General features: G+C 58.9%; 3 protein-coding genes across 3 annotated transcripts; all 3 read left to right on the top strand.

The window, feature by feature from the left end:
- Positions 1 to 2,351: 2,351 nt before the first annotated feature.
- GGS23DRAFT_266724 (trehalase) lies at positions 2,352 to 4,674 on the top strand. The gene is made up of 2 exons (XM_051512400.1): positions 2,352 to 4,249; positions 4,331 to 4,674. Exons 1-2 carry the CDS (start codon positions 2,511 to 2,513, stop codon positions 4,476 to 4,478), a joined length of 1,887 nt encoding a protein of 628 aa, XP_051368416.1. The 5' UTR covers positions 2,352 to 2,510; the 3' UTR covers positions 4,479 to 4,674.
- Positions 4,675 to 7,171: 2,497 nt separating this feature from the next.
- GGS23DRAFT_266875 (isocitrate lyase) lies at positions 7,172 to 9,656 on the top strand. Its single transcript, XM_051512402.1, has 4 exons — positions 7,172 to 7,600; positions 7,690 to 7,845; positions 7,992 to 8,908; positions 9,101 to 9,656. The coding sequence occupies exons 1-4, from the start codon at positions 7,370 to 7,372 to the stop codon at positions 9,456 to 9,458; spliced, it is 1,662 nt and encodes a 553-aa protein (XP_051368417.1). The 5' UTR covers positions 7,172 to 7,369; the 3' UTR covers positions 9,459 to 9,656.
- A 1,667-nt stretch (positions 9,657 to 11,323) lies between these two features.
- GGS23DRAFT_266900 (uncharacterized protein) lies at positions 11,324 to 14,959 on the top strand. Its single transcript, XM_051512403.1, has 3 exons — positions 11,324 to 11,338; positions 11,496 to 12,931; positions 13,033 to 14,959. Exons 2-3 carry the CDS (start codon positions 11,905 to 11,907, stop codon positions 14,829 to 14,831), a joined length of 2,826 nt encoding a protein of 941 aa, XP_051368418.1. The 5' UTR covers positions 11,324 to 11,338; positions 11,496 to 11,904; the 3' UTR covers positions 14,832 to 14,959.
- Positions 14,960 to 15,204: the final 245 nt, after the last annotated feature.

Consider the following 15,204-nt stretch of genomic DNA (forward strand, 5'->3'; position numbering starts at 1 on the left):
ATCAACTCCGCAGCTACAGCTGAGAAGCAATAGCGGTAGGACGAAACCCCTTCGCGTCACCCGTCTATTTCGTCAGTCGGCTGAAGAGCCAACTTGACAGATAAGTGAGGTTTAGGCCACATTACACACTTCGGTGATCCGTCTCCCTGGCGGTCTCTGGAGTGACGATCGATTCGTTCCCGCGGGCAGCCACCGGACATCCCCCGCCCTATCAAAAGTGCCCGCGTGCCGACCCCTACCTACGGACAGGTACATATTACCGGCTCAACAGTCGTCATTTGCAACGCAACGGCGGCACAATAGAGCAAGACCACAGGCGATCGGAGATCGGAGTCGGGGTTTAATATATTTACAAGCGGGTGGGGTGGCAGTCGGGCGGGGCTCCGCCGTCATTGTGCAGACTGCAGTGGTCCTACCTAGGAGGGCTTCGATGCCTATACTGACACGAAGGTAGTCTGGATAGGTGAAGTAGAAAGCGATACCGTTGGGGGCCCTCCCTACCTTTTCCTATCCTCGCTATCCTCGCTATCCTCGCTATCCTCGCTATCCTCGTTATCCTCGTTAGTGGAGGGGGGCCAGACGGCAAGGGATGCCAGATGGGTGAGAGAAGCATATCCTCATCTTAACTGCGAATACAGGTATCCCCGAGCTCCATGCTCAAGACCGAGAGGTATAATAAGTATTGTTCTTTGACTTCGATTGAGGGGTGAGAGAGGACGCACATACGAACAGAGGTGGCGAGGAGGCGTGAGAAGAAGGATACGGAGATCGGGGAGAGGAGGGGGAGATAGCAGGAGAAGGGCGGGGAATCCCTAGATGACATGATCCCGGCATGGACTGGCATGGATTCCCGGCTCGTCAGGCGCTGCGTTATTCCGTACCGCTGGCCATTCCCCCAAACTCCTGCTGCTCGGTCCTTCCTGTCCCCCCTGTGGTGGACCTGGGAGTGAACACGTGCTACGGAGCGCATGTACTAGGTACAAGGTTGGATTGGTCAATTGGGCGGAGGTGTGCCAGCGACCCGCCGGTTCCCGCAACCTTCGCGAATGGCTTACATGTCTGACATCATCCACCCCTGCCCGGGATCGCCTCTTGCCCGTGTACCTTTGTATATCCCTCTATGCAGTCGCCGGCCATTCCCAGCTCACCTCCGCCCGTCGTGCTCTTCACCTTGTTGTGTCTTCATCCACTCTTCTGCCCTCTCCCTCTCTCTCTAGACTACAGCTTCATTCCCTCTCTTTAGCTATTATACATGCCCACGTCCATCGCCTGCCTACTGTATCCGTGTATGTCCATGAGTGTACGTATGTGCGTAGGTGCATAACGCGATACCACAGCACCGATCCCGCGCGGGCCAGGTCTAATAACGCAGCTCATATCCAACGTTGCCGACTTGCCACTCCTGAGAATTTCCCAGGACCCGAGCGTCCATAGTTCCCTCCGTTTCGGGTTTCGGTTATTGAGTCCCAGCCAAAGAGACGGTCGGGTTCCTGTGTCGTCCCCTTGTAGATGTGCGCAAGGACCTGGAACTGATCAGCTCGCTCGACTCTACCATACTCCCCTACTGCCGCTCGTGGCAGCTGCTAACCAAGCGCTGCTCGAAAGCGCCTGACGACCCCTTCGCCCTGCGACCCCATTGCTACTATTTAACGTCGACTCACCCTCCTGGCGTGCTCCTCGCGCTGCCTCGCTTTTGCCCCTCGTAACGACGACGATTGGTTGAAGAAGTATACCGATATACAGTATATCATAGGCAGAAAACAGCGGGGCGGTCGTCAATCACGACGATAGAAAAAAAAAAGAATCTCCAAGAGTACTCCAGGCCCATAGCCATCTAAGCGCTCCCTAATTCTCAAGGAGTTAGAATTGCATCTTTTTAACAGTATTTCTTATCGCTTCTTCTTCTCGCCCTCTCGACCCCCCCAGCGTATCGGCGCACCACTGCCCCTGTCCCGGTATGGCTGAGCTGGCATCGAATCCGACCCAAGCCCGTCGACGTGACAGTAAAGACGGAGTCCGCGCAAACGACGACATCGGCGTATTCGAGGATGCCCGAACCTACTACACTTCGGATGCCCGCCATGAGGACCGGTCGCACAAGCGGAACCGCACATACTCCCAGGTACGTCGTACCGTCGCCCCCGTCCACCGATTTCGGAAGCCCTCGCTAAGGGAGAAATCCAGAACGGCATCGTCCAGGATATCGGGCGCTTAGGACTCCACGAGCCACACAGACGAGGCAGTCATGGTGCGGGAATACCTCCGTTTATCGAAAGGGGGGAGAAGGCAAACTGATCATCTTTCCGAGGGAACCTTCAGACGAATCTACGCGGCCGCATTCCCGCCAGTTTCTCGTCGACGTCGAACACACCCTAGAGAGCTTGCAGGCACAAGAAGATACAGATGGCAACATGCAAATCACGATCGAAGATGCCGGCCCGAAGGTGAGCTAAGAAGGAGCAGAGAGAGAGATTGACTCAGCAAAACTGAAGCCTCTTGCTACCTAGGTAATGGCCCTGCGAACGGCCGCGTCCGGCGGCCACAACCGATTCGACATCAGGGGAACGTACATGCTCTCAAATCTCTTGCAGGAGCTATACATGGCTAAGGAGTTCGGACGGAAGCGCATCATCCTCGACATAGGTCGCCTCAACGAAAACCCCGTAAGCAGACTATCCCGACTCATCAGAAATCAGTTTTGGGAAGGCCTGACCCGCCGCATCGATGCCTCGAGTATCGAAATTGCCGCAAAAGACCCCAAGGACTGGACGGACGACCCGCAGCCCCGCATCTACGTCCCGAGGGGCGCTCCGGAGCAGTACGAGTATTACAAGAAACTAGCTCAGGATCGGCCCGAGATTCGGCTCGACGTCCAGCTCCTACCCGAGAAGATAACCCCCGAGATGGTGCGAGATATGAACGAGAAACCGGGACTCCTCGCTGTCGCCATGGAGGAGTTTGTCGACCCGAAGACGGGGGAGAAGACGCTGCGGGGACTTCCGTTTGTCGTTCCGGGAGGGCGGTTCAACGAGCTGTATGGGTGGGATAGTTACATGGAGTCTCTCGGGCTCCTCGTCAACGACAAGGCGCACTTGGCGAAGTCGATGGTCCAAAACTTCTGCTTCTGCATCAAGCACTACGGGAAAATCCTGAACGCCACCAGGTCGTACTATCTGATGCGATCCCAGCCGCCGTTCCTGACGGATATGGCGCTGAGAGTATACGAAAAGATTCAGCACGAACCTGGTGCGGTCGAGTTCCTGCGCACGGCGCTTCTCGCCGCCATCAAGGAATACTACTGCGTGTGGACGTCGGAGCCGCGGTTGGATCAGAAGACTGGCCTCTCGAGATACCGACCGGAAGGACTGGGCGTGCCGCCGGAAACGGAGGCGTCCCACTTCGTCCACATTCTTGAACCTTACGCTGAGAAATACAACATGAGCTTCAAGCAGTTCGTGCGGGCTTACAACTATCGGGAGGTGTCGGAGCCGGAATTGGACGAGTACTTCCTGCACGACCGAGCGGTTCGTGAATCGGGTCACGATACCTCGTACCGGCTGGAGAAGGTCTGCGCCAATCTCGCGACGATCGACCTGAACTCGCTGATCTACAAGTACGAGATGGACATCGCCCGCACCATCCGCAACGTGTTCGGCGATAAGCTGGAGATTCCGGCGGAGTGGTGCGGCGACGGGATGGTACCCGGCCAAGTCGAGACATCGGCCATCTGGGACCGTCGCTGGAAGAGGCGACGGGCGGCGATCCACAAATACTGCTGGAACGAAGAGAAGGGCATGTACTTCGACTACGACACGGTGAAGCAAGAGCGGTGCACGTACGAGACGTGCACTACCTTTTGGCCGCTCTGGGCCGGGGTGCCAGACCCCGAGAGGGCAGCCAAGGTGGTCAAATGCGCGGTGCCCAAGTTCGAGGCTTACGGCGGTCTCTTGTCCGGGACCGAGGAGTCTCGCGGCGCTGTCAGCCTGGAGCGGCCTAACCGACAGTGGGATTATCCGTACGGGTGGGCGCCGCAGCAGATGCTCGCGTGGACGGGCCTGTACCGCTACGGGTATGCGGACCTCGCGCAGAAGCTGGCTTACAAGTGGTTATTCATGGTCACGAAAGCCTTCTTCGACTTTAACGGCGTCGTCGTAGAGAAGTACGACGTCACTCGACCCGTCGATCCTCATCGAGTCGACGCCGAGTACGGGAACCAAGGGTCCGATTTCAAGGGCGTCGCAAAGGAAGGGTAAGGAGCAAGACAGACAATTATTATTGTATCCACGCAATCGAGAGACCCGTCACTAACACGCGCGATTCTCCCGTCTAGGTTCGGTTGGGTTAATGCCAGTTACGTGTACGGACTGCAGTTTATCAACACGGAGATGAAGAGAGCGCTGGGGACGCTCACTCCTTACGAAACCTACGAACGGGCTCAGCAGCTGAAGGAAGAGAAGCTGCTTCAAGAGCTGCCCTAAAACGTATTTGACGTATAGAAAAGAGATTTGAGGGGGATGGTAGTGCCACTTCTGTCACTTTCTCGAGGACAGCATAATCCCGATTGGACACGTTTGATATGCCTCTAGAACGGTCGCAAATGGGCCCATCGCATGGGCAAGACGTCTTTAGTTTAGAGGGGAGAAGGAGGAGAGGGTAGGGAAAGGATAGATACACCCTACTTCTACCGCAGCTGGCCGGGACGAGGGATGGGATTTGGTGATTGTTGGCGGCAGGCAAAATTGACAACGGGGCTCGGCCGGCGACGGGAAGCGCCAGCGAGTCGGGAATCCTGTTCGTGTGTGTGGCAAGCCTGCCTGGCTTTTTTTTTCTCTTTCCGCGGCAAGGGCTGCTAAGATAGACCCAGCAGGTTATGTCTAGATATATGTCTATGCGATATAGTTATACTAGTATGCCCACCACGCACAGCACACATACACCCACGCGAACATCCACTTCCGTCTCCCTGGGTAGACTTAGCTGCTTGCGTAACTGCGTACGGTTCTACGCCTGTCCGTCGGCGCGCGCGCGTCATCCATGCATCATGCCAAGTGGTAGCACATCGTAGTAGAGGAGAGGGCGCCGAGGACTCGCCACGAGACTAAGTGGCGGCTAAGCTTCCGGCCAAGTTAACCGAGGCTCGGGGACTACGTGAGGTAAGGGGGGGGGGGGGGGGGGGGGGAGTTGCTGAGGCGGGTTTTGCCCGCGCACGTAGATAAAAGAGACGTGCAGAGTTGCAGTCTACCTAGGCAAAGGAGCCGACGCGATCGCGCAGACCTTGGCCCGCCATGTGCGCACATGTGCGCTTCCCGGAGTGTAGGATGGTTGTTGTTGGTATTGCTGTTGCGGTTTGCTGCTATCGTTGTGGATATGTGGTTATCGTTGTTAGTAGCCCCGCGGTGTGCTGAGTCGTGTCGCTCTGTGCGTCGTCACATGTCAGGTTCTCCCAACTCCTGGCGGACTGCTACGCCTACTACGTACCTATAGGTGATTATTTTCCGAATCTATCGGTGCCGATTCCGAGCCCTCGCATGTACGGAATTTGTGTATCTCTGTGCTGGATAATACATACCAGTCCGCTCTCCTCTTTTGCATATTACTCTCTGCGGGATTGGGCGATGTCAAATATACCTTTCTATAGGTGCCCGTAGAGAGTTGCAGAGAGGCTTAGGTTGCGAAGCGACTTGATCTAGGTACCTACCTACCTACCAGCTCCGTGGGTTTGATAATAGAGGACAGGTTCGATTCCTGACAGCGCTACTTGGTAGTCTCTATTATTAAGCCTATCTGGTGACTTCGTCCAGGCAGCAGGTACTGCGTACTTTAAACCCCAGAAGCTACTGGTTCGAGCCAGAGTGCCGCCTTTGTAATAAGGTCCTTTTAGGTGGTACGTGTGTACCAGTGCAGGCTATACGATAGTAGTGGAGCGTATCTTATCCTTGTAAGATCCTGTATTCCGACGTATACTGGAGCAGGCAGTGTTGTAATAGCGCGCGGGGGCGCGTGCCTGTTGTATGGGTCGAGCTCCGTGGGTTTGATAATAGAGGACAGGTTCGATTCCTGACAGCGCTACTTGGTAGTCTCTATTATTAAGTCTATCTCTACCTACCTAGGTAGGTAGTTAAACCCCTATAGGTAGGTACCTCTTTTGGTTATAGATACCTATGTCCGTCACACCTACACATAGAGGTGGTCCGCGACTGATAAGTAACCCTCCAGATTGCGGGGAAGCTAGGCGGATCGTGGGATGGATGGATGGAATGGAGAGAGAGAGGGGGGCGACCCGGATCCATCCTCTCTTACGGAGATCCAACCCTTTCTCTCCCTCCCTCTCGTGTCTGGTCCTTGTCAGGGCCCTAACTCGGCTTCTCGGCCAATTACGGCAATCCAGACCGCACCCCCTACCCGCGCGCCGTCCAGACCGTCTCGTCCCCTTGAGCCGAGAGGCCACACTCTCGCTCTCACGGACCTTCAGAAGCTAGAAGAGGGACGCGCCTATGGAAATGCTGTCATGTCGTGATGCTACGGTGCTGTACGTAGTGTTCGTGGTGCTGGCTGGCCTCCGCCATCGTCGACACCACTGACGGCTACTGCCTACTTACCTGGTTCCTACTTTTTCCTATTTCTTCTTCCCTTTTCTTCATCTCTGTTCCGAGGCGCGCCGGCAGAACTGCTACTGCTACTACGGGGCTCCTGGCCCCTCCGAGAGGGCCTGCGTCCCTGCTATATCGGGTGCGGTGGCGGGCGAGGAGTCACCATGTCATGTAGGTACATCGCCATCCCGCTCCCTGGTAATGGGGTCCGCATAGCCGCTTGCCCGATCGCAGCCGAAAAAAAAAAAACGGCGTCGCTCGTGGGAGGCGTCGTGGGTAGGCTGGCCGGGCTAAGATCTCCCTGTCGATCGGACCAGATGAGTCCTTCACGTCAGGTCGCGTACATGTGTCATAGCTGCTGCCCCGTCCGTCTACATCCGTAGCTTTTATCTAGCCTTGCCCTCCCTCTTCCTCTGCAATAAAACCTTCCCCAACCTGACCGTCGGTTTGGCCTGATTCGAACTAGTTCTTTGCTGTCTTTGTTCTCTCTCCCTGGGTTGAGGCCGTTACCACACACATATACACGCACGAACACACATACCACACACACACCACATACATATACGCATACAAACCTACATGATACTTCGTGTTGTGTGAGCTTCCGGCTTATAGATACATCGTATTGGAGCCAGTAGAATTAAAAGACCATCCATTCCATACAGTACACCTACCCGCTCGCACCTAGTATAGGTATACCTACCTGTGTACGTCAGCACCGGCCAGCTTCACCAACTCTCCTCATTGCTGCGGTTAACTTCACCTACCTACCCGTAATCATGGCGTCGAACAACATGATCAACCCGGCCGTCAACCCGGACACCGAGGACGAGTTGTTCGCGCAAGAGGTCGAGGCCGTCAAGAAGTGGTGGAGCGATCCCAGATGGAGGTACACCCGGCGACCCTTCACTGCCGAGCAGATTGTCTCTAAGAGAGGCAACCTTAAGATCGAATACCCAAGCAACGCCCAGGCGAAGAAGCTGTGGAACATCTTAGAGAACCGCTTCCAGGTCCGTCTGAGCCTCCTCCTCCCCTTCCCCTTCCATTGAAGAGATGGAAACGGGGGCCCAAATGCTAAGAGGTTACCCTGGAAATATAGAATCGCGATGCTAGCTACACCTATGGCTGTTTGGAACCGACCATGGTCACGCAGATGGCCAAGTATCTGGATACCGTCTACGTCTCCGGCTGGCAGTCTTCCTCGACCGCCTCGTCATCTGACGAGCCCGGTCCAGATCTGGCAGATTACCCATACGTGAGTTTAACCATTCCTGTTTCGCTTTTCTTCGTCGTTCTTTCTGTCTTCCTCTTCCTCGGGTCCGGAATTCTCCCTTCCCCTCCCTATCCACGGAGACAAAGAAGTGTCGTCGGTACTGACAAGCCTTGGACCGACACCACCAGACCACCGTCCCGAACAAGGTCAAGCACCTGTTCATGGCGCAGCTCTTCCACGACCGCAAGCAGCGCCAGGAGCGGATCAGCACGCCGCGGGCCGCGCGCGCGAAGCTGCCCAACATCGACTACCTGCGGCCCATCATCGCGGACGCCGACACGGGCCACGGCGGCCTGACGGCGGTGATGAAGCTGACGAAGCTGTTCGTCGAGCAGGGCGCGGCCGGGATCCACATCGAGGACCAGGCGCCGGGCACCAAGAAGTGCGGGCACATGGCCGGCAAGGTGCTGGTGCCCATCAGCGAGCACATCAACCGGCTGGTCGCGATCCGCGCGCAGGCCGACATCATGGGCGTCGACCTGCTCGCCATCGCGCGCACCGACGCCGAGGCGGCGACGCTTATCACCACCACCATCGACCCGCGCGACCACCCCTTCATCCTGGGCGCGACGACGCCGGGGCTGGCGCCGCTCGGCGAGCTGATGGCGGCGGCGGAGCGCGAGGGCAAGACGGGCGCGGCGCTGCAGGCCGTCGAGGACGACTGGCTGCGGCGCGCGAACCTGCAGCGCTTCGACGACGCCGTGGTCGCGGCGATCCGCGGCGGCCGCAGCACCCTGGTTAGCGGCGGTGCTAGCGCCGACGATGTCGCCGCCCGCTACCTCGCGGCGGCCCGCGGCAAGAGCCTCGCCGAGGCCCGCGAGGCCGCGCGCGCCGTCGCTGGCGTCGCCGACGTCTTCTTCGACTGGGACGCCCCGCGCACCCGCGAGGGCTTCTACCGCCTGCGCGGCGGCTGCGACTGCGCCATCGCCCGCGCCATCGCCTACGCCCCCTACAGCGACGCCATCTGGATGGAGAGCAAGCTGCCCGACTACGCGCAGGCGCGCGAGTTCGCCGAGGGCGTGCACGCCGTGTGGCCCGAGAAGAAGTACGTTCCCTCTCGCCCTCCCTTTTTTTTTCTCTTCTTATTGCTATTCTGCATATCCTCCGTGTCCTTCGGCGCCCCCTTTCCCTCGGTCGAGCAGAGCAGAGAGAGGGAAAGGGGAGGGGGGGGGACGCAAGAACATGCGCAGACAGGCAAACGCACGCACGAGACCAAAAGCTAACCCCCCTCGTCTAGGCTCGCGTACAACCTGTCGCCGTCGTTCAACTGGAAGGCGGCGATGCCGCGGGACGAGCAGGAGACGTACATCCGGCGGCTGGCGCAGCTGGGGTACTGCTGGCAGTTCATCACGCTGGCGGGGCTGCACACGACGGCGCTGGCGAGCGACCGGTTCGCGGCGGCGTACGCGCGCGATGGCATGCGCGCGTACGGCGAGCTCGTCCAGGAGCCCGAGATGGCCGCCGGCGTCGACGTCGTCACCCACCAGCGCTGGAGCGGCGCCGCCTACGTCGACGAGCTCCAGAAGCTCGTCACCGGCGGCGTCAGCAGCGTCGCTGCCATGGGCCAGGGCGTCACCGAGGACCAGTTCCACTAGGCGCGCGCGCACGCACGCGCACCACGAGGAGAGAATGCGAGAGAGAGAGAGAGAGAGAGAGAGAGAGGAGGGGGGAGGGAGAGAGCGGGGAAAGAGGTGGTTGGTGATAGGTTGGAGCATGGTCTACGCAGAGTGATGAGTACAAGAATCGCACGCCCTACGGCCTTCCGCGCCGGGCACGTCTGGATAGGTATATAACGCTGGTGTTGGTTAGAAATGCAAAGTCAGCACGTTCATCTTTTCAAGGCAACGGCGTCTGCCCTCTTCGTAACGGGGCCATTGAGTGGATCGTCTCGCGGCACCCAGAAGTCGAAGTCGTATGTCTAATCAAGCGCGTCGCGTAAATAATACAAGGCCTAAGGCAGTGACCGGCCTGTTGGCGACGAAATCCGACGATGGGTTCAGGATGGCAGAAAACGGCATCCGTTCGTGGTGAGACGAGAGGCAGTAGCAAGGAAAGAGAAAAAAAGACTAGGCCCAGCCTGGACACCGGCGCTGTTTCGCCTCGTCTTGGTAGCCCATCGCAGATATCGCTACTGGAGGCAGCCAGTCTGCCGATGGGCCTGAGGCCACATACATCTTGGCCTAGAGCCGGAGTGCTTCACCGAGGCGGGGTCTCGAGGCAGACAGACGGCTTGAGTTGGCGATAGGTATGCCAGAGGTGCTTACTGGCTTCCGGCCCCTTTTCCTCGTCCTCCTCCCCTTTCCAAAATCATTCCTCGCCGCCATAGCCCAACTACCTACGCTACGCACACGCCTCAGCCACCGGCTCGGGCGAGACACGGCGCGACGATCGAGACGCTGACGGCTGTTCTGCTTAGCACGGCTGCGACGGTGGAGATTACTCAGTCGCGCGGCAGAGCACGTCAAACACAAAGGTGGCAGACGGTGTGGCGCACGAGAGCGAGGTCGGTGAGTGAAGGCGGGTTACAAGAGGCGTCGGGTCTCGGATCTTTGGGCTCCTTTTCCTGGCCCTGGGACGGGCGAGGGATTTATTTCGAAGGGGGGAGAGGAGAAGGGCGTGGCCGAGAAGGAAACCAACATTCTGACACCGTTAATACCTTGTTACGGAATTGCTATAAGTAAGCATCGGTAAGGAGATATGCCTGCTGCTCTTCGACGAGCGATAATGGAGATGTTTTCCATGTATTCCGCCGCCTCGCCATAGGTATAGGTAGTTGATTAACTAAACCCGGTATCTGCCATGCATCTCCAGACGATCTTTTAGCCCTATAAGGACGAAGAAAGGGGGAATGGGATAACCGGGGTTTAAGCGAGTAAACAGTGCGTGTAAGTGGACTCGCCTAGCAAGCCGCCCAGGGCGTCGGCGCTTTCGCGATGGCTCCCCCTGCTTTTTTGGCCCCCGATCGCCGGTCAGACGGACAAATCTCCAGCAGTTGAGTTGCCAAGCAAGCAAGCAAATGCGGCTGTGTTTGGGCTGGCATGGATCGTCGAGACTTGGGCTGGACTGGACTTGGCTGGGCTGGCTACCAGTCCGAATGGTCCCTATCCCTTATCCCCTGACCCTCGTCTGTCCTCGTCATCCCCAGTCGGTAATGTCAAGTATGTAGAGCTTCTTCCACCCCGTTGCTGTTGAGCTACTACTCCCCTCCCCGATCCACTACGGCTGAGGCTTGCTGACGCTGTTCGCGTCGCTAGCCCCTCCCACTGGACCCCATCTGCCTGTTTCCCGGCTCTTGGCAGGCTGAAAAATGACTATTTCGGCTGTGATAGATAGCGGTCGCTATAGGTAAATGTGGAAGAGGAAGTAGATGAGCAGGCGGGCGTCGATGTGGATATTGGCCCATTCGTGCCAGCGGAGACGGCGTCGCGCCAATTTTCCTTCCTTCTCCTTCATTGTTTGTCTCTCTATTTCACCCGTGAGTTATTCGCAACGCACGTTTTCTGTATCTACACGTACACGCCGCTGGAGAAGCACTCGTCGGATTCCTCCGCCATATATAAGACATAGAAGCATAGAGAGAGAGAGAGACTGCGATATAAACCCCGGTAATATCTAATCAGTTCTACGGACAGAGACGATAGGAACAAACACATCTATATATCTGCCTATAAATCTACGCCTAGTACTTTTCGTATCGCCGTCTTGTGTCGACCCTATTCGCGTCTTCCGGTTCGAGCCAAGAAAGGAACAACAAGCAAAAACTGCCGACAGGCATAGAGCACGATAGAGCAGGACACCACCCCTTGTGTCCGTCGTCCCTCAAGACTACCGATAACTCCCGCTCGTTCTACTCCCTGTGCTCGCCGTGTCCCTCTGCAGTATCAGGAAGCACAAATATTCGACTCCGTCTCGGCATGGGTTTTCCCGCCTCCCGCAGCTCTTAAAGCGGTGCCGGCCAAGCACATCTCAAGCTAGGAATCTTACCGTCAAGCACTATTCGTCGCTACGCTGCGGCGTGTTGCGATAAGTGTCACATTAGTCATGGCTTACAATGATGGCAATAACAATAACAACTACTACTACAACTACTACAGTAGCCGTTACCAGGCGCCGCAGCAGACTGGCCAACCCTACTTAAACCACAAAGTCTCTGATCTGTCGGACAGCGCTTACAACAACAACGATGACGCTTCCTCCGCTCGGGTCAGGGGCCGGGAGTCCCTCGTCTCGCTCCAGTCGTCGTACGGATCTCCACGGGTCGACGGGCCGCCGGGCGAGGACCTCTACGGATCCGCCCCGACGTGGTCCGCCCCGTTCGTAGGATCGGCGGGTACGACGCGGTACCAGCCCCTATCACCGCCCAACCGCTCGACGCCGACGTCCCGACACCTCAGGAGCTTCCGCTCCCGGGCTCATGATACGATCCACGAGGACGAGAGTATAGACATGTCGCTTCTCAGCGCCGCCGCGCCCCTAAGCCGATCCTATGCGCCTCACTTCCCTCCCGCTCCCAATCCTGCTATCCCCACAGCCACCGCTACCGCTGGTCCTCCCACCGCTCCCCCCCTCTACGACCCCGCCCCCGCCATCGATCTGACCTCGTTCGCGGGGCCGATGGGCGCGCAGGACGACCCGGAGTTCCTGCGGGCGCTCCAGGCGCAGGAAGCGAGCGGCAAGCTGACGGGGGGGTTGGGCGCGGGGATGGGCGTCCCGCAGGCGACGATCCGGGGCCAGCAGCTGCCGCCCGCTGCGGCGACGGGGACCACCGCCCTCAAACGCACCTTCACGCGGACCTTCTCGTCACGCCAGAGCCCGCGGGCAGAGCTTAGGGAGCGCGGCCAGAACGAGGCGAACCGCCGCGGCGAGGTCATCGAGGTGATCTTAGAGGACGACGACGAGGACGAGGGCCGCCCCGCCGACGTCGACCTCAGCTCCATGGCCGGCCCGGCTGCCGTCCGCGTCGACACTAACCGCTCGCGCTATTCCCAGATCCCCGCGCCCGCCGGCAGGCGCGAGGTGTTCTACCCGCAGCCGAATTGGAAGCCCTTCTCGATGAGGTGGCCGTATCGTGAGTCCGCCTACCGCCCCCCGACTCTGGCCACTCTCTGCCTGCTTCGGCCTCTCCGTGAATTCCTACCGCGCCAGCTGACCACGCGCCAACCCCCTTAGTGACGGGCCTTATCCTGCTCTCAATCGGCCTCGCCGTCTGCCAGGAGCTTCTGTACCAGAAGTCGGCGCGGGAGCCGCTAATCCAGTTCCAGCGCGCGACCGACATGGGGGCCGGCTACTACTTCGTGTTCAAGTTCCTGCCAACTATCGTCGCGGTCACCTATGGCGTGTTGTGGCAAGGCACCGACTTCGAAGTGCGCCGCCTCGAGGCCTTCTACCAGCTGTCGCGCGAGGGCGGCGCCCGCGCTGCCGAGTCCCTCAACGTCGACTACGTGACGCTCTTCAGCTTCGCGCGCCCCCTCCGCGCCCTGCGTCGCGGCCACCACGCCGTCGCGGTCTCCGCCGTCGCTACCTTGCTTGCCGTGTCGCTCGTGCCGACGCTCAGCGCCGCCGCTTTCGTCCTAGAACCAGACCGCGCCACGCGTCTCGTGCACCCAGACGTTGAAAAGATAATTGTCGTCAGCCCGCTGCTGTCGCGGCTGCTGAGCGCAACGTTCGTGGTCGCCGCGGCGCTCGGGTGCGTCCTATCGTACCAGCTCGGGTCGCGGCGATCGGGGCTGCTGTCTGACGTTCGCGGCATCGCCGGCCTCGCCTCTATGGCCGTTGCAAGCCACATCATGATGGACTTCAAGGACACCGACGTCGCGCGCCCGGGCGAAATCCACCGCCGCCTGCGTGACCGTCGCTACGCCCTGCGCAACTCATCGCTTGTACCCGTCGACGCGGATCCTGATGCGGTGCCCTCGCCCTCGGCGTTCGCGAACCAATTCGGGAACGGCGTCGACTTCGGCGACGGCGACGCCAAAAACGGCAACATCAACACCGCCGCCAGCGAGGACGACAAAACCGGCACCGAGGACAACGGCGACGCCCATTCGTCGAAGAACCCGCACCCGCTGATGCTGCGCCCAGAGGGCTGCGTGCCGTTCATCGTGGGCGTGTTCGCGTTTCTGGGGTTTATCCCGGTGTTCCTATTCACGCCGGCGCGGGCGGTAACGGACCGGGTGCCGTGGGTGGTAACAGCGCTCGCTGTGTGCATCAAGCTTGCGTGGGGAGGGCTCGAGATGGCGGTGCGCCTGCTCGAGCCATACTATATCCTCTCGCGGCGGCACGCACCCCCCCGCACCCTCACCCTCGACTACACCGCCATGCCTTTCGCCGTCGTCGCCGCCCGCGCCCTCGTCAACCGCCACTGGATGGTCTTCCTCGTCGGCTGGGGCACCGTCCTCGTCGAGGTTCTCACCATCTTCGTCACGAGCCTCACCACGGTCGAGGGCCAGGACTTTCTCGATATCGTCAGCAGCAACGGCGGCAGCGCTACTACCACCCAGAGAACGATGGCGCGCCTCATCCGCTCGGCAGCGGACGGAAGCGGGGGCAACGACGGCATCCTCGAGCAGGGCCTCGGCGCGTCGTCGGAGACGGTGCTCTCGTTCACGGTGACGCTGGCGCTGACGGTGCTGATTCTCGCGTATCTGGGAATCGTGGCGACTGTAGCGCTCGTGCGGCGACGGCGACCGTTTTTGCCGCGGCAGCCTAGCACGATCGCGAGCGTGCTCGCCTTCATGCATCAGAGCAAGATGCTGTATGACTTCGTCGGTACGGCCAAGTTCACGAGTGCGCATATGCGCGACCGCCTCGAGGGCATCGGCAAGACTTACGGCCTCGGCTGGTTCGAAGGGCGCGACGGCCGCACCCACTGTGGCATAGACGAGGAGGAGCTCATCAGCGACTACAAGCACGGCGCCGACTACTCGCGCGTCAACAAGCCCTGGCTCACCGAGTGGCAGCTCTTCTGAGGAAGTACATGGATGGGAAGAAGGGGCTTAGGGGGAGTCGGTGCATCGTTATTTTCGTGTATGGCGTTCTGGGCAGTTCCATGGTCACTGGTTAACGGATGCATTTACGAGAAGCGTAGAGGGTCTCGTCAACATTGCATTTTGGGGGGGGAGCAAGTCAGTCGCATGCTATTACTCGTGAGTATCGGGCTCATCAGTCCGGTTGTAGTGTGGATGGCGTCCGAACTGCTAGTTTGCCAAAAATAAATACTACGATATGAATGGCATTACTCGTGGGCGCCATCTCCTGTGCTCATATGAGTGTATATATCACTGGGCGGACGGTGATACCTATATATGTACTGTATGCGTGACTTTAGTCCTTGGCAGATAT

Source organism: Durotheca rogersii, assembly GCF_024521655.1.
Source record: "Durotheca rogersii strain YMJ 92031201 chromosome Unknown GGS23scaffold_29, whole genome shotgun sequence".
In the NCBI taxonomy this organism is placed as follows: domain Eukaryota; kingdom Fungi; phylum Ascomycota; class Sordariomycetes; order Xylariales; family Xylariaceae; genus Durotheca; species Durotheca rogersii.

Bases quoted from the DNA above. Each gene is read 5' to 3' on its own strand.
- GGS23DRAFT_266724 (XM_051512400.1), top strand. From the start codon at position 2,511: ATGGCCCTGCGAACGGCCGCGTCCGGCGGCCACAACCGATTCGACATC. The intron at 4,250-4,330 runs GTAAGGAGCAAG...TCTCCCGTCTAG, and splicing joins AAGGGCGTCGCAAAGGAAGG to GTTCGGTTGGGTTAATGCCA.
- GGS23DRAFT_266875 (XM_051512402.1), top strand. From the start codon at position 7,370: ATGGCGTCGAACAACATGATCAACCCGGCCGTCAACCCGGACACCGAG. The intron at 7,601-7,689 runs GTCCGTCTGAGC...CTGGAAATATAG, and splicing joins TCTTAGAGAACCGCTTCCAG to AATCGCGATGCTAGCTACAC. The intron at 7,846-7,991 runs GTGAGTTTAACC...CGACACCACCAG, and splicing joins ATCTGGCAGATTACCCATAC to ACCACCGTCCCGAACAAGGT.
- GGS23DRAFT_266900 (XM_051512403.1), top strand. From the start codon at position 11,905: ATGGCTTACAATGATGGCAATAACAATAACAACTACTACTACAACTAC. The intron at 12,932-13,032 runs GTGAGTCCGCCT...CAACCCCCTTAG, and splicing joins CTCGATGAGGTGGCCGTATC to TGACGGGCCTTATCCTGCTC.